The sequence below is a fragment of the Strix uralensis genome, chromosome 17 (assembly GCF_047716275.1).
Source record: "Strix uralensis isolate ZFMK-TIS-50842 chromosome 17, bStrUra1, whole genome shotgun sequence".
Taxonomy (NCBI): Eukaryota; Metazoa; Chordata; class Aves; order Strigiformes; family Strigidae; genus Strix; species Strix uralensis.
Window position 1 is genome coordinate 2805367 of NC_133988.1, and position 21533 is coordinate 2826899.

Consider the following 21533-nt stretch of genomic DNA (forward strand, 5'->3'; position numbering starts at 1 on the left):
ACTGCTCCTGGGCTGACGGCACAGCGGAGCCCAGCTGAAACCGCCCCGGTGTCGATGCTGAAGAGGAGGTTGATGGAGGGTGGACAAAGCCGAGGGCTCTGAAATCAGAAAATGGGGAGACAACAAATGAGCAATCATTCACTGCTGCTTGTAACGCAAGAACTGGGGGCACACGGTGAATTTCGCTGGATTGTAGACTTACAACAAACTAAAGGGACTGGTTTTTCACATTGCATTATTAAACACTGAGCCTCACTGTCCTGGGATGCTGCGGAGGCCAGACACGTACAGGAGAGTCCAAAGGCCACGGAGGGCTGGTGTGCTGCAGCCCAGACTGCTGAGAGCTGGAATAGATGGTCTGCAGGAGCCCAGGGTGCACTTTTGGCTGGATAGCACATTTCACAGCTGAGAGAGCTCCAGGCAATACTCAGACAATAGCTGAAGTGTTGCGTGGTAACACACGAATGTCTGGACCAAATCCAGAAGCTCTCAGTTCATTTTAAACCAGTCCTTTTCTCACAGCATCTTCCCACAAGGAAAACCCCAGGGAGTGGCCAGCACAGGTCACCCCTGGGTAACAACCTCGAGGCTCCTATCTAAAACTGTACTGCGTTACTTGCTTGTTGGCATTTTCTGGCTTTCCACCTCAACATATCTCTTCTTGGGATTCAGCGCTACTCAAGCCAGCTGATGTAGGTAGACACCAGTCTGTCACTGCTGCCAGCATGACCAAAGGCATTTACTCTCTGTCCTGCCCAGCAACTGTCACGGTGAACGACAGATCTACATTTTCCTGGACAAACGCAGCAGGCAAAAGCTGCAGATTCAGGGATTCTAGGCAGTTAACTCTGCTGGTAATTTCTTTTTCCAGGTGGATGTCATCACTAAGGTCTGGTGCAGGATCCAGATGGCAGCATGGTGGAGGCAGGCTGTCCATGAGTGAGGTCAAGAAGGAAGGATCTGTGCATGGAGAGGACAGTATGCAGGGCATACACACAGGTGTAAGAAGGAAATACAACAAGAAGATGCCTTAAATACTCAGGAAAAACAAGACTTTATAGATCTGTGGTTTGAAGCCAATTCAGGTGCCAAACCCTGATTCAGTGTCTCTAGAGCCTTTCAGCACCTGGATCATGTCCTGTGAAGCACCCTCGAGATAGTTTGAGAAGATGCCTTCAGCTAGCTGCAAGCCCTTGTAAGGCAAAAGTATTGCAGGTGGCCTATTATTGCCGAGATGTCCCAAAGATGGAAAGCACAGCCCCTGAAGTCAGGCTGGCCAGGCACCTTCCAATCTAAGATTTTTAGTTATCTTCATGTGTAACGTTGCCAGGTGTCTGAGTCTGGCTGAATAATTAGAAATGCTCTAGGGAAGAAGAAATAAAAAGATTTCACTGTTTTCAAGAGCCAGAGGTTAGCGAAAAGTTTGTTGTTTCTTTAAAAAAATAGTCTTACAGTAAACTGAGAAGCAGTGTTTCATCATCAAGGCCTGATGCCTCCAGATTTTTGAGCACTGGAGTGTAACTTGCCAGGTGTGCTGTCCTGATGTCTGAGGTATGCCTTTCGTATTAGTCATGAAAATTCTCTTTAGAAATCCCAACTGAGCTTGACAGCTTGAAGGTACTGACCATTTTTTAATCCAGTGAAGAAAAATCTGAGTGAGGATGTGACAGCAATCTTCCAACATCCAATTATTCCCTCAAGGCCATGGGGAAACATAAAAAATTATTAGCTTCATTTCAAGCAAAAAAGGTTTATGTTATAAAACCCCCCATGCTACAATGCTGGCTGAAAAACCAGGCCACCTCGAGAAACTGTAGCATCTCCTTTACTGCCAGATTTTTAAAAACAAGTTAGATGAACATTTTTCAAGGATAGTCAAAATATACTTAATGCTACAGCACCGCAGGGACCAGAGTGGATGATGTAAATCTCTCCAGCTCTGTGCTCCCACAATGAGCTGTATCCCGTCCTACTGGGAGGGACTCAATGGTTACTCTGAGTTTCTCTGGTTTGGGAAAAGGAAAGTTGATCACAGAATAACAGAATCATCTAGGTTGGAAAAGACCTTGAAGATCCTCCAGCCCAACCATTAACCTCACACTGACAGTTCCCAACTCCACCAGATCCCTCAGCACTGGGTCAACCCGACTCTTCAACCCCTCCAGGGATGGGGACTCCCCCCCTGCCCTGGGCAGCCCAATCCAACGTCTGACAACCCCTTCTGTAAAAAAATGCTTCCTAATATCTAGTCTAAACCTTCCCTGGCACAATTTGAGGCCATTCCCTCTTGTCCTATCGCTTGTTCCTTGGGTCAAGAGACTCACCCCCCCTCTCTGCACCCTCCTTTCAGGGAGTTGTAGAGGGCCATGAGGTCTCCCCTCAGCCTCCTCTTCTCCAGACTAACCCCCCCCCAGTTCCCTCAGCCGCTCCCCGTACGACATGTGCTCCAGACCCTGCACCAGTTCTGGGTTTTGAGACATCAACCCCAAGTCCAGTCATCTACTGCATTCCAGAGAGGACAGATCAGTTCTACTTGCCTACAACCACCTTCTCCATCTGTTGCTGACTCTTACCCACTTCTTCAGTGCCTTGAGGAACTCTCCTTCAATACCCCATTCCTTGTTCTTTTTTCTCCTAAGATTTTTAAGTCACCAATCCTTTTTCCCCAACAACAGATTCATTTACCCTCCCTGAACCTCTGATACCATTTCTGGAAATCCAGCTAGCCATGAAATATGTTTTTTGAATCGTCTCTGACGGCACAAGCCAAGAAAAAACTCTCTCCCTGTCACATCACTTTTCTGTTGCCTGAAAACAAACCAGTCCTTCAAAGAGGTGTTTTACTCCTGCGGCTGCCACACTGCTCCCTGAATTGTCCCCAGCCCATGGCCCTCTAGCACAGCAGCCCTGTCAATTTAAAAGGTAAAGGGACAGCAACATGAGACAGAGTGAGGGATCGTGCTGGTTTATTGCTGTACCAGGATCAAGCATGAGCTTTCTAAAAGGACAAACAGAAAATTCGAGTAGATTGGCAAGGCACAGGCTGGAGCGGTGGGACAGCCTGCAGGAGGAGCTCTCTAGACGTGTCTCTTGGTCCTTTCTTCCTCAGGAGCAGCTGCATGTTCCAAGGGCGTCCCTTCACTCGCAGACAAACCACCGGCGGAAGGGGTGGACAACTTCCCACTTCTGCGACTGAACACTTCCAGTGATTTTTCAAACCTTTCAGAGGCCTTCTTCCTCCACGCCATCTTTCTCTCCTGCTCTTTCAAAAACTGCTGCTTTAAATGTTTGTAGAAACCTTCAGTCTTCTTCTTGGCCTCTTCAAAGTGTTTTACCTTAGAGCCACTATCCTAACCATGAAATAAAGAATTCCAAAGTGATGCTTGTCTTTGGGAAGAGAGACATCCTGCCACATCCCTCAAGGTGACCTCCAAGTAAAAAAGCTCCAAAATTCATAAGTAACACTCTAAACATTGGTCTGAAAAAGATTACTCAAATCATCCTGTCTCCTTGACTACAATTCTTTTTATACTACTGTAAGAAGCGGGACTGGAGGACAGTAATTGCACTCTTGTGCATTCTTGCATCTCAGACCCAACCCATCACACCAATAACAAAAAGCCCACATTATAAAACCAACCGACGACAATGTGGTCATCTGGTTTGAGTGGGCTCTCACCAGGAATTTACTGGACCAGCTACTAAGCTCCATGTCACCCGCGCACCACAGGTGTAGCACAGGCTTCCACGCTTGCAGGCATGCAGTCTCTCCAGCCGTAGAGGGTTTCCATCTCCCTGGGTCACCTGATTGTGAACAGAAACCTGTCCATGTCTGCGGCACAAGCCCAGGGCACACCTGCGGCAGGCGTCACAGCACAGCTTAGGGCTTGGTTGTAGGCTAGAGCTAATTCACTCATAGCAGCTGCACTGCCCCGAGGTCTTGAAACTTGCACATCACAGACATCTACAGGCCCGGAGGATCTCCTCAGCACACAGATACCTAGAGGTTACTGTCAGTCCACTGAGTTAAGGGATTAGGGAACAGCAAACTGAGGAGAAGATGCCTCAACTCTGCCTCGCAAGGCTGTCACCACCACAACAGCAGAAAGCAACCTTCAGCTGGGATGTGTTAGGGTTGTCTCTAGTTAGGGTTGTCTCTATGTCTCAAGTACAGATTTTAATGAGAGATGCTGGTAATTGAGACCACCAGACATTAATTTCTCTGTTAGACTTTCTGTTTTAAACAAACCTCACCTGAGAAGTGAAGCCAGGTAATTTTTTGTTCCCTGTTCTCACTAGTAACTGCTATGGGGCTGCACAGTTTACTGCTGTGAGGCAGGTGGACTCACACACAAAGCCAGCCCCTGGGCAGGGCCCTACAGTTCTGCCAGAAACAGTCAAGAGGGTGGACACTGCAGCCCCATGTTATAAAACTTTGATTTAAACTGACAAACTGAAATCATGATGCTTGGGTTTTCTGACCAAAGCAGGAAGGCAAAGTTCATTGGGATATATGCAGTAAGGTGAGGGGCGAGGATTCAGGTGGTGCTGGCTGGGTACTAAGGACAAAAAACCTGCTGCCCAGGAGCAGAGAGGTGAGCTGAGGGGAGCTACTCAGTGCGTGAAGGTCCAGGTATGTCTAATGACACCCTAAATCCCAATTCTGAACTTACAGACTCAACCCGGCATCCCGCACATTCCTGCAGGAGAGACTCTTGCCTGCTATTGCTAATGGACCTGTTACTGCTGGACTCAAAGTGAGAAGCACTAAAGGGGAGATTGGGCTGATAAATGCTGCAAAACCTTTGCCTAGTCCCCACAGTCTCACGTCAGCACTTCACCCATTTCTAATAATTTACCCTTGGTCTCCCTAGGTATTGTAGGAACAACATCTAAGTCACGTTCAGTCCATGGCCAACGATGCCTGTAGCTTATCTTTCCAAAACACAGTTGATTTGGAGACAGGATACGGCATCTGTGTCCTGGGGTCAGGATGGAGGTGCAACCATTCACATCGAAGGCAGCCTAAGAACCAGTAGCTGCCCCCTCTGACCATTTGCTTCCTGCTCCCCTGGAGAGCCCTGGCACCTACATCCTGGTCCTGCTGAAGACCTAAGGGCTGAAGGCTGAAGCCATGGTTTAAGGACTCTGAGGAACTGAGACCTGAGCATTCGCACAAAATGTTCCTCCAGCCTCGAGTCACCTGTGAGTCTCTCTGCCAACCTCTTCAGAAGAGGGGGATCTCCCTCTGCTTTTCCAAGAAACATCCACCAGCAGCCAAATGCAGAACGAACCCTCCCCTTGTGCCGGAGGGGACCATGAACCCCATCCCGGGGGGCAGTGCCAGCAAGGCCTGGAGGGGTGAGGGGAAGTGGGGGCCATCACCTTCTTCTCCAGGAGCAGCAGGGCATGGCAACTGGGGCGCCGCGTGGAGCTGGGCAGGGAGCTGTCAAGCAAAGGGCTGTCCTGGTCGAGGTCCAAGTCTGCAGAGCTGCTGCGGGTGAGAGGGGGCTTCATGTCACACAGAGCAGGATGCTGGGCAGGGCTGATCCATACCCCGCCGACCTGTTCCCACAGCCCCAGCCCGTGTAAGAGCTCCCACAGCCCCAGGACAGTGTGTGGGGTCCCCCAGCCGGTGTGAGGACCCCCCAAACCCGTACCAGGGCCCACTGAGCTGCCGGCTCTGGGGTGGCAGGAAGAAGGTGAGGCGAGGCCACACACTGCCCTGCTCTTCCATGGCCCCACGGCCACCTGCCACTGTGCGCACGGCAGCGGTTGCCATGGGGGGCACGGCCACTCCTTGACCCCCCAGGGTTGCTGGGCAGTGGAGCCTGGCAGGCCAGGACATGGTGGGGGACAGGGCTGGGTGTATTTATACATGTGTTTCTAGACACAGCCAGCACACCCCAATGGTGGCGGCTCTGGGAGCCCTCCTGGCCTTGCCCCGGCACCCCGGATCACCTCCAACCTCTACCTCGGTGACGTGGTGGCCACAAACAGCCACCTCCTGCTCTTCACCCGCTGCATCAGCACCATCATCAACATCTCCCTGGAGGTGGTGAACACCCTCTGTCCCAACGTTGGGTACCTGCGTGTCCCTGTGATGGACACCCCCACCACCCACATCTCCAGCTGTTTTGGCTCCATGGCATCTAAGATCCACGGGTGGGGACACGCGGGGTCGGACGCTGCTGCCCTGCGCTGCTGGGGTGAGCAGGTCCCCACCATCTGCTTGGCCGATCTCCAGAAGAACAACTCCACATCCCTGGCGGGTGCCCACGCCTGGATTGAGTCCTGCCATCCCATCGTACAGCCCAACAACGGCTTCTGGCAGCAGCTCATCTACTACGAGTACAAACTCTTCAGCATCAACAGGCTCCGAAAGATCAGCTCTCCGTTGGGGATGACACCCGATGTTTATGAAAATGAACTAAGACTAATGCTGCTGCTCTGAGCACAAAAGAGCTGCTGCAACCTCTTGGCAAGAAACCAAGGGAAAGCCAACAGCAATTCTTCCAGATCCACACCAGACCCTGAAAATAAGCTCTTCTCATCTAAGGGGGTTGGAGCATGAAGTCTCTGCTGCTGAAAGTACAAGGGATTTGTGATACAATCAGTGAGTAGTGGGGGTTACTATAAATAAAATCAACACAGTTTAAGCTATGCAGTTAGTTTTCACACATCATTTGTATCGGCATCCTGACAGTAACTCTGAAACCATCACGTGTTTAGAGAGTGTTGTTTTAGTCCAGCACAAACTGTGCTTATAACACAGGACAGAAACTAGCTGTGAGTCAGGATATTTGGAGCGTTACCAACATTTGTTTTTCCTAACTGGGAGGTAACTTTGGGTTTTGAGACAGCAACCCTAAGTCCAGTCATCTACTGCATTCCAGAGAGGACAGGAACAGCACAGACTCCAGCATACCCGGTTGGGAGATATCCTGCTTTCCACTATCTGACCCTTTCTCTTCCCCCACCCGATTGCTCCAACCCTTTTTCAGGGGGTGCCTTGGCCTCCCTTGGGAGATCCATGGTTATCTGGGGGAGCTGCTCACTGCTCAGAAAGAAAGTGGTGGGCTGGGAAGTCAAGATGGGAGTAATAAGAGGAAGCCTGCTGTCAGTCTGAGTCATTGAGGCGAGGTCATCGTGTTGTTATAAACTAGAAGCTTGATCTAGGCACACTCTGGCGTCTCTCCGCAGAAAAACATGTATTAATTCTGTTTTTTCACAGCGTGAAGTTTTCAGCTCCAGCAGCTCTGTCTTGAGTGGCAATAACAGACCTGTTTCGGGTGGGAGAAGGGAGCCCCCCAGGCTGGCATGTGTGTGTGAGGGGTCCTACAGCCCACGAGACAGCATGAGGGGGTCCTACAGGCCCAGTTGATGGGAGGGGTTGTAACAAGGTGGGTGTTGGTCTCTTTTCCCAGGTAACAACGGATAGAATGAGAGGACTCAAGTTGCACCAGAGGAGGTTTAGATTGGATATTAGGAAATATTTCTTCACCAAAAGGGTTGTCAAGCATTGGAACAGGCTGCCCCAGGAAGAAGTGGTTGAGTCACCATCCCTGGAGGTATTTAAGAGACGTGGACTTGGCGCTTAGGGACATGGTTTAGTGGTGGACTTGGCAGTGCTAGGTTAATGGTTCTACTCAATGATTTTAAGGGTCTTTTCCAACCTAAATAATTCTGTAATTCTATGAGTGTATATTGTATCACCAGCACTTTGGGAGTGCTCCTCCACACCCACAAAGAACAACCTGGCAAACTAGCTCTCTGCAGGTCTTAGAGCAGGTCAGCTGATGGCTGTGGTGGGTGACAAAGAGCCTGCCCTTCCTTGGACTCTATTATTTTTCTCCCAAGGCACCTTCAAGAAGCAGAGCAAAGACCCGACTCCTCATGGACATGTAAGAAGTTCCTCCTGGAAACCAGAAAGTTAAAGGGACAGAACAAGCTGGTTGGGTGCACGGGTACCACAGAGAGCACCGGAGAGATGCCAGACCTCTCGAGGAGCCCTGTGTGCTGTGCCACCACCTGGGGCCTTCGTGCTTCCCAGACTGGATCTCTGACTGGACAAGGGTGCAGTTGGTGTCTGTAGCGTCATCCCCACCCCTCTCTACTCCAGCTTTGCAGTTGAACACCAGGCTTTCCCCACGGAGAACAACGGTGCCGTGAGCCCTAGCAGGTCCTGCAGATGTCTGGTTCTTGTGTGCTGGCCGTCGAGGGCACTACTGGCACCTGCTGTCCAAGGTGGGGGAGAACAGGGCTTTGCGTATCTGGAGGTGGGATCCCAACTGCCTGGCAAGTCCGTGGCAGTGAGGTAGGCCCAAGGCCAAGCTGGGAGGTTGGGTGGGAGGCCAGACCCAGCTCAGCAGGGTACAGAGCCAAGCACGGGCATGGCTGCAGTGTAGCATCAAGGGTGAGCATCTCAGTTTGAACGCAGCTCTCAAGAAGCGGGAGAAGAGGCGGTGGTGATGCTGCTGCCAGCTCTTTCCTGAGCACCTCTTCCTTCACAGCCATCAGAACCCGGGTGAGACGCCTGCACTGGGCGCCCAACCCGCTGAACCAAGCTCTTGTGCTGGCTTAGGCTGCCACTAAGGCTCCATCTGTGTTTCACAAGAGCCTCTGAAGTTTTTATATAGTGGTCTTATGTTATGCATGCAGTAATTAGCACACTATTATAACTGCCTTAAACTTTTGTATCTTAGACCCCTGCTTTATTATATAAAGTTATGTTATAAAAACAAAGTATATTACTTTAAAAACGTCTTTAGGCTCATGTGATTTCATCTTTTGGAAACTCAGCTACCATCAGTCAACAGCCTTCTCAGGACAGAGCAGCGAGCCCATGCCATAGAGAGAGAGCAATAAAGCCACCAGTAAAGCCAGCCTGCCCCAAAATGGTTAAGAGCAAATTCTGGAGGGTTTTTTTTTGGGTGCTGAAGCAGAGAATGTGGGGCTAGAAGGGAGTCTGAAGGGTCATCCTCTCCATCTCCTGGCCTCCAACTGGGCTTGGGCTGCTTGGAGCATCCTCAGATATTGCTCACCACTGCTGGACGTGTGCCGGGCTGTCCTGCCAGGGAGAATGCATTTTTCTTAAATGCCTACCCCAAAAAAGACTTTGCCATAATTCCAGCTCCAGAGCCAGCATGGTCCCTGACCCTGTTTGAGGACTGTGATGAGGTAGGTTTAAGACCACAGCCCGGCGTATGAGGGAAGGAGATCTTTTACTGGCGTAGGCTTCCCGGCTTAGCAAGTGTTTGTCCCTGCTGCCTCCCAGCTGCGGATCCCGCATCCCTCTGTGCTAATGCAGTGAAGCCTCCCGACATCCCCGAGGACAGCAGTTAATCCCCTGTCCTGAAACACAGAAAATTTCCACCGTGTGCTCCCAGGCACCTGGCTGGTGTGCAGTAAAGCCACCCTGGATCTCCTCTCCCCGTGGAGACACCCTGCTCCCCGCCAAGGGCAGCGGCTCACAGCTCAGTCCCCAGCACACTCCATCGCCGCCTCAAAGGAAGATTTCAGCAGCGGTTTAACAGCAGATCAGAAGAAACAACACTATTCCACCAGATACGCATTTATTTCTCCCACCTTAGACCTTCCTGCTTCACCTGGAGCTCCTTGGCAGCCACCACTTCCAGCGTGGTGGGACCAAGTACACGGAGGTGCCACCCATTCTTGCTGCACTGCTCACTGGCTTCAGAGCTCTCACCCCTCCTTGCAGCTCCCGTCCCCCCTGTGCATTTCAGGATAAGGAGAGCAGAAACCCGGCGGCAGCACCCATGTGGGAGGATCAGGCAGCATGTGCTGGGTGCCTGCTACGTGATTAACGCTGGGCAGTGGCATCCCAGGGGTTAACGAGCCCCAGCATGGGGCTGCCCCAGCCTGCCTGCAGTTGGGGGTTATTTAAAAAGAGGTGAAAACCCAGAGAATGCTTGACAGGGGCTGTGGAGAGATGCATGGGCAAGGAAACACCCCCACATTTGGGGGCACAAGAGCTGCGGGGGCTTCAGAGGTGGATTCATGGCCCTTAGGCCAGGGTGATAATCCACCTCAGTACCCTCACCATGCCGAAACCGGGCCCGGGGAGCCAGGGCTGGCGAGGGGAACTGACCCCAGCAGGGGCCGGGAAGCTGCCGCCTGCCAGGAGGCCAAGGCATGGGGCCACACATGCCCATGCAAGGGTTGTCCCCATCCTTCACCGCTCCTGCTGGGGCTCGTCCCACCCTCTGCTCTCCAGAAAGGTGTCTGCCTCGGAGCAGAGGTGTCCCGAGCTGCGAAGCAGCCCAGGCTGGGATGCTTTTCCCTCGTCCAGCTTAGCGGGAGCAGTGCTGGACCCAACCCATGGGCAGCTGCCGCTGTGCCCGTGGGAAACCCGATCCTTCCCGCGGCCAGAGCAGAGGAATGGCCGGAGCGGAGGGATGCCACCGGGCTGAGATCATGGCCTGAAATACCCGGAGAGAGGGCCACCGCTCCAGGGCAGCCTGCCCGCCGCTGCCAGACCCTTCATGGGCAGCAGCAAAGTCCCCAGCCTCAGCCCAAATGCGGCCTGTGGGCCCCCCGTGCCCAGCCTGGCTGCAGCCACCAGCCCCCACAGGGACAACAGGCAGCAGCATGGCACAGGGCCAGCCCCACAGTGCACGAAAACTGGGGTGGACAAGGCAAAGCCACAGATGCAGGCAGGATCCGGGTAGAGCCCAGTGCCAGCACATGAGTCAGGGGGCTGGGACGGGCGGGTGTTCCCCGGGGAAGGGCTCTTGGACCCAGCAATGTGTCAGGCGGGCTGGATCACAGGTCCCACTCCTCCAGTCCCCTGGCAGGGGACAGCATGGGTGGGAAGTCCCGGGAACACCCAGGAGGGGATTTTCCCCCAGCCCCATCCCTGGGGCCACAGCAGGACTCGCCTTTTGAAAGGAAGTGGAAAATCAAAACAACTTTCAACCGTCCCATTATGGAAAAGCCTCTGAAATGTGAGCCCAGAAAGCAAACAGGCTTGTGCCCTGCTGCGCTCTTGGCCAGAGCAGGGGCTGTTTACTGATAACTCGGGGCCCTTTGAGTCCTTCGTGGGATGGGCAGCGCTCCAGCCGCGGCCCTGGGGCACCCCAGTGAAGGTGGCAGTGGCAGCGGGCACCCCGGCACACCACAGTGGCCCGGCGAGCTGCCCTGCCCTCACCGCCCGCGGGGGAAGGAGCCGTCCCTGGGATGCTTCTGGCAATGGCCTCAAAACTCGTCACCCCTACGAGTGGAAGAAAATGGCTGTTTGGGAAAGAGGGCGGGAGCAAGCGGGGAGTTTCCAGGGGGAGCAGGTTGTGCTTGCAGGGTGACATGAGTCACAGGGCTGGCGAAGGACCGGACGGGTGACACCAGGGGACAGGATGCTCCCCAGCACCACACTGCCCTGGGGCAGGGCGAAGCCACGCTGCGGGCGGAGGATGCCAGCTCCCAGCAGGACTGGCCCTTCTCTGGACACGTGCGGCTGGTGACTCCTCTCCCGTCACTGCGTCTCTTCCGTGTCCTGCACAAGTGTCCCAGTGCCAGCCCTGGGGCTGCTAAACCATGGCTGTCCCTCCACTGGGACATGGAGATGCTGACCACAGTGGGCACAGTGGGCCCAGCCTCCACCGGGGAGCTGGGGCTTCCCAAGGCGTTGCTGTGCCTCAGTTTCCCATCCCTGCACCACCTGGTTCCTCCCTTCCTGCCACGATGCCGTCGTGCGCTTCGGGTGGGAGATCGCCCCGGGAGCCGAGGGTGGAGTACGACAAAAATAGAGCTTTATTTTGGGACAAGTGCAATCAGAGCTGGGTCCTTCAGCCCGGGCACAGAGATGGTGAGCACGGCAGCAGCCCCTGTGGACGCCGCGTGCCGTGGTGCCGGTGCACCCATCAGGGCGTGCCCACACGTGTGTGCCAGCGTTGGTGCCCGGGTGAGCGTGTGCCGCAGGCCAGCACCGTCCCGGAGCGATGGCGGGGGGGTCTGAGCTGTCCCTGTCCCCTTTGCTGGGCTCTCGACATCTCTGCGACGGAGCTCCAGGGACGGGCCGGCAGCCCTGCCTGCACCTGCCTGCTCCAGCCGTGGCAAGCTGGGAGGAATGGGGCTGGAGCCGGAGCCGTGGTGGCCAGGAGGGCATGGTGGGGACAATGACAACACCGGCAGCACCACCGGGGATCCCTGTGGGACCGGCATGACACGGTGGGGTTGGGGACAGGAGAGGGGACACTCACCTGCCCCGTCCCTGGACGTCTTGTTCAGCCCCGAGAACTGTGCGTACACACAGCCCCGGGTTTACTCCAGCCAGCAGAGCTCAGTAGTGACGCACACGCATGTACACACACGCACACGTGCACTCACACGCACGTACACACACACACACACCCCGGGCACACAGAGCTGCGCACGTGTGGAGGTGCGTTTGCACGCGCAGAATCTGTGCACACGTGCAGGCGGGGGCTGTGCGCGCCAACACACCCGGGCACGCCTGCACGTAACGCTCTGCCCACGTGCGTGGGATCCTGCACACGCAGAGCCTGTGCACACCAGCACCCCTGTGCACACGTGTAAGGCTCCGCACACACACACAGCAACACACTTGCACACGCGGAACCTGCGCACACCGGCACACGCGTGCCCACACGCACGCTGAGCCACACACGCAGGCTCCTACGTACAGTCTATACCAACGCACGCGTGCCCACACGTGCGAGACCTGTTTGCACACACAGAGCCTTCACACACCGACACACATGCCCCCGTGCACACGTAGCCACGCGCAGAGTCGCTCACACTTGCAGAGCCCGTGCACACCCAGACGTGCCCACATGCACACGGAACTGTGCGCACAGACCCGCTTGCCCATGTGGAGCCGTGCACACCAAGACACACATGTGCACACACTTCTCTGCACACAAGACACGCACACACACACGTGCAGAGCTGGGCACACAACACGTGTGCACACCAGCACATCCACGCGCATGGTGCCGCGCACACGCGTGCAGGCGGAGCTGTGCGAACCAGCACACGGACACACACAACTGTGCACACCAGAAAACACACGTGTGCGCAGAGCCGGGCACACCCACACACCTCTGTGCACAGTACCACGCACCTCAGCACCCCCGTGTGCACCCAGCGCCGTGCACACCGGCCCCGCCGTGCCCCCGCAGAGCCCACACCCCGCGGCCTATCCAACTTCCCGCCCGCTCCCGCCCCGGCAGGGGGGTCCCTATTCCCGGTGGGGGGGTTCCCGGCCCGGCCGTGCCGCCCAGCGCGCAGCGATGAGGTCCGGCTGGTGGTACATGAACATCCCGGCCAGCGTTAGCCCAATGCCCAGGTAGCTGAGCCCGCTCAGGTGGCTGCCAAAGAGGAGGCGGGAGAGCAGCAGGTTGCCCACCACGGTGACGTTGCCCAGGACGTGGACGGTGAGGGCGGAGGTGAGGGAGAGGACGCAGAAGGTGGCCAGGTTGTAGAGGACAGAGCTCAGGCAGCTGAGCAGGACGAAGGCCCAGAGGGTGCTGTCGTAGCGCAGGACGCCCTCCCAGGAGGGACCCACCTCCAGCGCCACGGCCGCCCCGAAGAGCAGGCAGAAACTGGGCAGGGAGGTCAGGCAGAGCAGGGAGAGGGCGTCCAGCCGGTCCTCCTGCAGCAGCAGACCTGGGGGGGGGGGAGGATGGGGACAGTCAGCAGGACCCCCGCACCGTCCCAGCGGGGACACACAGCACCCACGGGGACACCCCCCGACACAAGCGCCTGCTCGGTGCCCAAGCTGTTAAGAAACCCCAGACATCACTGAGAAGGGAAAATGGGGGAGGGGAAGCCCCTTCTGTGGGACTGGGGGTGCCCTGGTTTCGGGGTGTCCCAGTCTGGGGGTCCAGGGCACCACAGGGGAACGTTGAACAGGTGGTTTCCCCACCCCATTTTGGAGAAAATGTGGCTTCCATCCCCCACCCCCCATCCTCTCTTTTTCAGCTGATTTTGCAGCCAGCAGCAACATTTCTGGGCATGTGGCCTGTCCCTTCTGTGTCCCTGTGTCCCCCCGAGTCATCTGGGGACAGCGGGCACAGCCGGGCCAGCTGCCACGCACAGGGGGGCACGTGCCGTGTTCCTGGGGGGACGGAGCAGCCCCCAGCCTCCCTGGGGCCACTCTCTGTATCCCACGGGTGACAAAGGGACCGGGGTGGGTGATGGGTGACAACATCCCTCGGGTGGCCACAGCACCCCTGGTACAGCTGCCGGCTGTGCCCCTGGGGATGGCACAGGGTGTGTGGCCGGAGCTTGGCCCCACACCAGAGCCCGTCCCCCGCGCGGTGCCAGCCTGAGTCACCAGCTCCGGAGGAAACGCTCCCTTCCCGCCCAAAAAACACCCCAGCCGGCTCCGCTCCGCCGCCTGCCAAGGACATCACGGCCCGGGGGACACGCCAGCTGCCAGAGTCCCCAGGCATGGGGACGGTGCTGCTCAGCACGGGGACTCGCAGGGCACCCGGCAGCCTGCAGCACTGGTGGGGGGAGCCCACAGGGATGGGGACGGGGTGTCTAAGGCACTGCCACCCCCCCATGGCGCCAGGACGTGGGACAGTGTCACTGGGAGCCAACAGCACCCATGGGTCACCACAGGGACACCAGCGTGTTTGCTCGTCACAACAAACGGGGGTCACGTCACCTCAGGGCCCAGAGCGTGGCACAGCCTGAGGGGGGGCAGCCGGGGGGATAAGGGTGGCACTAGGGTGGTACCAGTGACAGGGTGGGCAAGGGGTGGCACTGGGGTGGCACAGGGTGGGGAGGGGTTGGTGTGGAGGCTGGGGGGACACTGGGGTGATACCAGGTGATAGCAGGGATGGGGAGGCAATGGGTGGCCCTGGAATTGGGGTGGCACTGGGGCTAAAGGCGTGGCACTGGGGTGGCACCAGGGCCAAGGGGGGCAGCGGGTGACACTGGGACTGGGATGGAGGGGTTGGCACTGGGGCCGGGATGGCACTGGGGACCAGAGTGCCATGAGGGTCGGGGTGGCAGTGGAGCAGCACCGGTGCCAGCGCGAGCAGGGAGTGTCACCAGCACCGGGGCGGCACTGAGGTGACACCAGCCCCTCCTGCGCTGCAGGGGCCGTGCCAGGGGAGGGAGGGAGGGCGGGCGGGCACGCAGGACGGGGACAGGCGGGTGGCACTTACTCTGCTGTATGGACTTGAGGGCGCGGAGGACGGTGGCAGCCAGGAGGAAGCCGCAGCCGGGCTGGTGGAAGCGGAGCCCGCCGGCAACGCTGCAGGCGGCCCCGGCACAGACGGGCCCCATGGCGACGTACTGCAGCGGGTGGTGCCGCCGGCCCCCCAGCAGCCCCGACAGCAGCAGGGTGACCAGCGGGGTGGTGGTGGCCACCGCCTGTGCCACGTCCAGCTGCACGTAGCTCAAGCCCAGGTTGCCCAATGCCACGCTGGTGCTGAAGGTGAGGCTGAGCAGGTAGATCCTGGCGCGGGGCCGGGGGGCTGGCGGCGACGGTCCCCGCACCCAGCCCAGCGGGTAGCCCACGGCCACCCCCGACAGCATGTGGAGGGACGACAGCAGCAGCGGGTAGCGGAAACCGTGGGTGGCAAAGATCCATTTGTTGAGGCCGGCCATGGTGGTGCCGGTGCCCAGCCAGGCCAGGACGGTGAGGGTCAGGGGCAGCGACGGCCCCGGGGGCGGCCGACCCCCTTCTGCCTGCCCCGGGTCAGGTTTCCAGGGCCGGAGGGTCCCCTCGCCGGCCGTCATCGCCGCTTCATCGCCCCGCCGGGACCGCAGGCACATGGGCACCGGCTCCGCTCTCCCCCGCTGCCACTCGCCGCTCTGCCCCGTCCTCCCGCGTCGTGCCGAAAGCCGCCGGCCCTGGGAGTCGGTGGCGGTGGTGACGGCGGTGACGGCGGTAGCGGGTCCCCAGCTCCTGCCGGCAGCGGCGGTGGCGTCACCCGCTCCGGGGGTGGTGGCAGGGCTCAGCCTCGGGGTGCTGGTGCCATGTGCGAGGGAGGCAGCGCCGGCGGCCGGGAGCGAGCGGAAAGTTTGGTGATGGCGGGGAGCGGAGGGAGGGAGGCTCCTCCCCGCGGGGCCGCCGCCGCGTCACAGCCGCCCGTGCGGGTGTGTGGGGGTACGGGGGTGCGGGGGGGTGCGGGGGTGCGTGCGGGGCGCACGCCCGGGGATGCCGCCCGGTGCGGCGGGGCCTGCTGGGAACCGGTGGCCCTGCATCGCCGCCGCCGGAGCGACTCGGCCGGCGGTAGCCGCAGCACGGGCGGCCTCCATGGCGACGGCAGCGGGGGGACTGCGTCAGAGCCCCCGGCTGACTCACGCCGCGCAGGGGTGCAGGCGCCATCGCTCCCCACCGCCCGCCCGCCAGCATCGCCCACCCTGGCGTTGGCACCCTGACCCCAAACCACGGCGGCAACCCCCGCCCCAGACACCGCCTCCCCCGGCTGCCTTCGTTGCCGCTGCCTACGGGTGTTTTCTGGGCTTGGATTAAACCCCGGGCGGGGATCACGCAGGTTTGGGACACACTCAGTAGGTCACCCTTGAGCTGCGTGTGGCACTGGGGCCACCGCAGTCCCCGGGTACGTGCGGGCTCAGTGGGGAGGGCCGGGGGTCCCCCCCAGAGGTTTTACAGAGGGGAATAGCCCTGGCTGGCAGCTTGCTGGGGACGAGCAGCGCTGGTTTAGACTCCCCAAATATGCTGCTTTGGGCACCCCAAAACCAACTGCTGCCAGCAGCTGCCTGGCCCATCCCCGGGTGGGGGCTGGGACCGGATTTGCTGCTGGTCTGGGTGTTGCCATCCCACTGTGCCCATAGCACACAGGGTATCGCGTGCGCCCCCCGCTCCTCCTCCCCGTGTGGATTTGGGGTGCTGGCACGCGGGGCGCAGGGAAAGCAGGAGGCAGGGAGGCGGCAGGTCCTGCGCCCAAGGCGGGCGTTTCATTGCCATCACCCCCCCTCGCCCTCTACCACTCGCTCAGGCGCAGGATGAGGGTCTCCCCGTCGTGAGGTCTGTAGTCAGCGATACCTGTGGAGGGAGGGACAGCGGCCCCAGGTGGGAGAGAGGCCGTGGGGGCCCCCCTGCTGCCTCCCCCAGGACCCCCACCCATCACTCACCCATCTGCAGGCTGGTGTTGGGGGCAGTGAGGAGCTGCCAGTAGTTCCGCTTCTGCTGCCGGGCCTCCAGCCCCAGCACCCTGCTCAGAAAGGGGCCCTGGGGTGTGTCCTGGGTGTCAAACCTGGCAGGTGGGAGCAGGGGGGTGGTGAGGGTCCAGCCCCAGCACTGCCAGCGGTGGGGCAGATCTGCTGCCAAGGGAGCCAGGCGCTGGGGACTGGGGTGAGCCCGTGGCATGGGTGCAGGGCACATGGCCACCCCGGGTGTGACACCCAGGGACCCCAGAGGGTCCCCCCCACCCTGGCACGTGAGTCCACATACGTGAAGTCGTGGGGTTCCTGCGCAGCAGCCGCCCTGAGCACATCCAGGAGGGAGGCGCCAGCAGACACAGGCACTGGCCAGTCATAGAGCCGGCGCTGGGGACACAACGGCTCGGGGCACTCCACCACCAGCCGCACCGTCACGTTCCCTGGCGTCTCGGGCAGTGGCTCAGGGCTGATGGGCATCAGCGTGTCTGTGAAAAGGAAACCACCACGGCACTGACGGACACCAAGCCACCACCACGGTGGCATCTGCGCCAACACCATGTCAGCACCCCACCACATCCCTGCGCCACCCCGGCTCCTACCCAGCTCCTCCCGGCAGCGCATGGAGGCGACATCCAGGTAAGAGCGGCCGTGCAGCACCGGCAGCACCTGGGCCATGGTCGCGGCGGTGGTGAAGGCGTCCAGGTTCTCCAGCAGCGCAGCCATGGCCCGGCCATACGCCGGCTGCGTCTGGCATGTGTCGGTGGCGATGAAGACCTGGGAAGCAGGAGGAAGGAAGGTGGTGGAACAGCGGGTCAGGTCCCTGCCTGCCCAGCCCCTGCCCCGGGGTGGGTGCTGTGCCCAGGCACCCACATCTGCACCCGCACCCATGTTTGCACCCACACCCACGCTCCTGCTTGTACCCACTGTGAACCCACACACCTGCGCCCACCCACACCCCACCCCAGAGACCCCCCCCCACACACACGTGACACCCACCTGCATGGCCCACGGGGTGCTGTAGACATTGCCGAAGAAGCCATCCTGGCCCTGCGCCTCGACCATCCTCCTCTTCGCCGCACGCGTGGCTGCCCCCAGCTCTGCCACCAGCCTGGCCCCCACCAGCCGTTCCCGCTGCAGGCAGGCAAAGGCCAGTGCTGCCACCGCCTCCGTGTCTGCAGGAGGGACACGGTGTCACCCCACGCTGCCACACACTCCCCCTGGGGTGCCACCGCCCCGCCCACCCCCGGGGACCCTTACCCACGGCGCTGCCGCCGGCATGCCCAAACCTGCCGTGGTGTTCAGCCACCAGGAGCCGGCGGATCACCTCCTCCCGCACCCGCTTGCGGTGGACGCACAGCGCCAGCACGCCCAGACTGTACTGGTAGTAACTGGTGAGGGGGTGGCCATGCCGCCGGGAGCCTAGGGATGAGGTGGCGTGTCACCGGGGCGAGCCACTGGCCCGGCGGCTGGACGGGTGCTCGCCGCAGTTGCCCCGTGGGGATGCCCTCACCTGCCCAGTCCTCCTCCAGGTAATACTTCAGCCACGTCACCAGTGAGCGCTGGGGCCCAGGCTCTAGTGGGGGACAAGTGGCCCGTAGCCCCAGCAGGTACAGAGCCAGCCGCCCCGTCTCTGGCCACTCCGCCTCGGCACTCCTGCAAAGCGCCGCGTCAGCGCCCGCACCACTCTGGGGGGGCTGTCACCCCACCGGCGGAGGGGACCCGTTGTCCCTGTGGGACACGCACATACGTGCTGTGCTGGGTGGCCGCAGCGTCCCTCTGGGGATGGCTGTGGGGCGCGGCGTGGGGCCGGCTGGCTGCTTGCAGGCTCCTGTGGGGACACGGTGTCAGCGGGCCGCCGGGGCGGTGTGGGGGACAGGGGACGGCCCCCAGAGACACGTGGGGGGACCAGGGGTGTCCCCCCCTGGGACCTACCGGCCGTAGCGGCGCTGGAAGGCGTCCTGCAGCCGCGCCAGGTACCGCTCCTCCCCGCGCAGGTCGTGGTCGCCGGCCAGGCGAAGGGCCAGGTAGACGCTGGGGTCGGGGTCCCGCGCTGGGTCCGCCACCAGCCCCAGCAGCTGGGCGCTCAGCGCCCGCACCGCTGCCGCCTCCCCCGGGGCTTCTACCCGCCACGGCCCCGGGGAGAGGGAGCGGAGGGTGACGGGGGGCAGGAGGGGGCTGAGTCCACCCCAAGCACCAGCCCTGCAGCATCTGCAGCCCCCCAGCACCAGTTGCACATGGTGATGGAGACCCAGCACCCCAACCCTGCTGTGCACCCCATGCCCTCTGAGTCCCTCCCTCGAGTCACAAAACCTCAAGTCTCCCCCCCCAAAATGAGGAAGAAACGAAATAAGACACGTGACATGAAGTGGGAGCGTGGGGAGCCCAAGGCCTGGGCACAGCCACCCTCCCGCCGTGCCCGTGGGGCTGGCAGGGTGCTGGGGTGGCACCCCTGTCCCCAGGGACCCTGCAGGACCTTGCAGGGGGGGGCTGCAGGTGCAGGAGTGGGGCAGGTTGGCTCTGGGCAGGGGAAGGGGGCACAGGAATATGGCTTAACACTGGTGGGTGCTGGGGAGAGCTGAGCCCTGGAAAACTCATCACTAGAGGAGTTTCACGAGGCCAACATCCTCCTCGGGGCCAGGGCATGGGGCTGGAGTACGGGATGGTGTCCGTTCCCCCCAGACCCGCTCCTCGGGGACCCCTCAGCCACCACAGCCAGCTCGGGGACCTGCTCCAGGCACCGTCCCGCACGGGCGAGACCCCCAACTCCAGTGAGGTCCCCCAGCGGGCCACGGGGGTCTGGGGGCTGCAGGCGGTGGCCGGCTGCCGTACTCACCGCAGAGCTGGGCAGGCAGGACCGCAGCCTGCAGCAGGACGAGGAGCAGCCACATGCCGGAGCGGGGCGGTGGGTGCTGCAGCACAGCACGGCACGGCACGGCACGGCTGGCAGCCCGGCAGAGACAGGCAGAGCCCGGCCGAGCCGAGCCAGGACACCGCCGGGGACGGGAAGGTGTCACAAGAGGCTGTTTCCGCACACCGGGGCCAAGTCAGCAGAAACGGGAAAGGACTTTGGAGGCGAAGCAAAGGGAAGCGGGGCCACCCCGCGCCGGGGCAGAGATAAGGTGCTCATTTCCACTCTTCCCTCCCGGCTCCCTGACCCGGCACGAACCGCACAAGCACCGGTCGCCCTGCCCTCTGCGCCGTGGCTGGGGCAGCGAGACCCAAACTGCTGGCATTTGGGTCAAAATCCCTGGTCAAATTTAGCCCCCAGAAAATAAAAAGAGGGGATGAAACCCACGGAAATCCTGCGGCCTCCTTTGAAAGCAGTGACTCCACTACTCACCCAGAGCTGGGTTTTTATTGAAAATGGGGATTATTCAGCTCAGCTTGGCAGACAAGGGGTGGATATGGGGGTGCTGAACCCTAAAAGGCAAATCCCTGCAGCCAAGAGGAGGATGATCCTGGGGCACTGCTGGGGCTCAGGTCTCTGTCTGCTGGGGGACACCCAGACTTGGAAGAGGGTGACGGGTCTCCCACCCCCCAGAAAACCCCTGCAGCTGGCAGGGGCTGAGGACGGGGCTCCCGGCCCCCCCCACCCCCCTGGGACACAGCGAGGACCCTCACAGGGCACATCTCGGCCAGGGCGCACCCATGGGCGTACCACCAGCAATGCTGGGCAGGGAGGTGACCCGTCCCCTCCTGTTACTGATTTGTTATTGATTAGAATTAATTTTGTTTAATAGGAACATAGAATTATAGGAGATATTCAGTAGAAATCACATGCTGCATTTGCACATTATACAGGAACCGAGGCTACTACGAACTCCCCTGTACAGCCCTGTACCGAGGCCGAAGGAATTGGACAGAATCACCTAGTAGGAACATTTAGAACTATAGATAACAGGCTTGAGATTCAAGATAATTTGGATATATCGTTTACTTATAAGGTATTTTATAACCTAAAAGAATGCAGAGAGATGTCAGACTCCAGATTAATGGGAAAATGGGGAAATCGACTGAAGCAACATGTAAGTTTAAGCCAAGAAGCAGGGTCCTCAGGCAAGAGGTAATTCTGGCAGGGGGACAGTGCGACCACCGACTCATTGACCACTGACCCACATTACACCCCAGACCCATTTCCAGGTGCTTCTGGACTCTACTGCGCAGAATCGGAAATAGGAGGAGAGTATGATAATGATTTCCAGGAATTGTTATGTTTATGCATGAATACTTAATGAATATCACAGAATCACAGAACCATCTCGGTTGGAAAAGACCTTGAAGCTCCTCCAGTCCAACCATTGACCTAACATTGACCGTTCCCAACTCCACCAGATCCCTCAGCACTGGGTCAACCCGACTCTTCAACCCCTCCAGGGATGGGGACTCCCCCCCTGCCCTGGGCAGCCCAT

At 59.5% G+C, this 21533-nt stretch overlaps 3 protein-coding genes across 3 annotated transcripts; 1 reads left to right on the forward strand and 2 right to left on the reverse strand.

Moving 5' to 3' along the window:
- Window positions 1–4461: 4461 nt before the first annotated feature.
- DUSP18 (dual specificity phosphatase 18) lies at window positions 4462–6454 on the forward strand. The gene is given in 5 exon segments (XM_074887677.1): window positions 4462–4523; window positions 4676–4757; window positions 5891–6165; window positions 6167–6219; window positions 6222–6454. Coding segments are annotated over 5 exon segments (705 nt in total).
- A 5292-nt stretch (window positions 6455–11746) lies between these two features.
- SLC35E4 (solute carrier family 35 member E4) lies at window positions 11747–16617 on the reverse strand. The gene is made up of 2 exons (XM_074887345.1): window positions 15159–16617; window positions 11747–13647 (listed from the first exon to the last, which is right to left on the reverse strand). The coding sequence occupies exons 1-2, from the start codon at window positions 15769–15771 to the stop codon at window positions 13220–13222; spliced, it is 1041 nt and encodes a 346-aa protein (XP_074743446.1). The 5' UTR covers window positions 15772–16617; the 3' UTR covers window positions 11747–13219.
- A 276-nt stretch (window positions 16618–16893) lies between these two features.
- Window positions 16894–20452, reverse strand: TCN2 (transcobalamin 2). The gene is made up of 10 exons (XM_074887344.1): window positions 19958–20452; window positions 19057–19243; window positions 18872–18952; window positions 18635–18777; window positions 18382–18543; window positions 18121–18296; window positions 17724–17898; window positions 17417–17609; window positions 17098–17219; window positions 16894–17008 (listed from the first exon to the last, which is right to left on the reverse strand). The coding sequence occupies exons 1-10, from the start codon at window positions 20010–20012 to the stop codon at window positions 16947–16949; spliced, it is 1356 nt and encodes a 451-aa protein (XP_074743445.1). The 5' UTR covers window positions 20013–20452; the 3' UTR covers window positions 16894–16946.
- Window positions 20453–21533: the final 1081 nt, after the last annotated feature.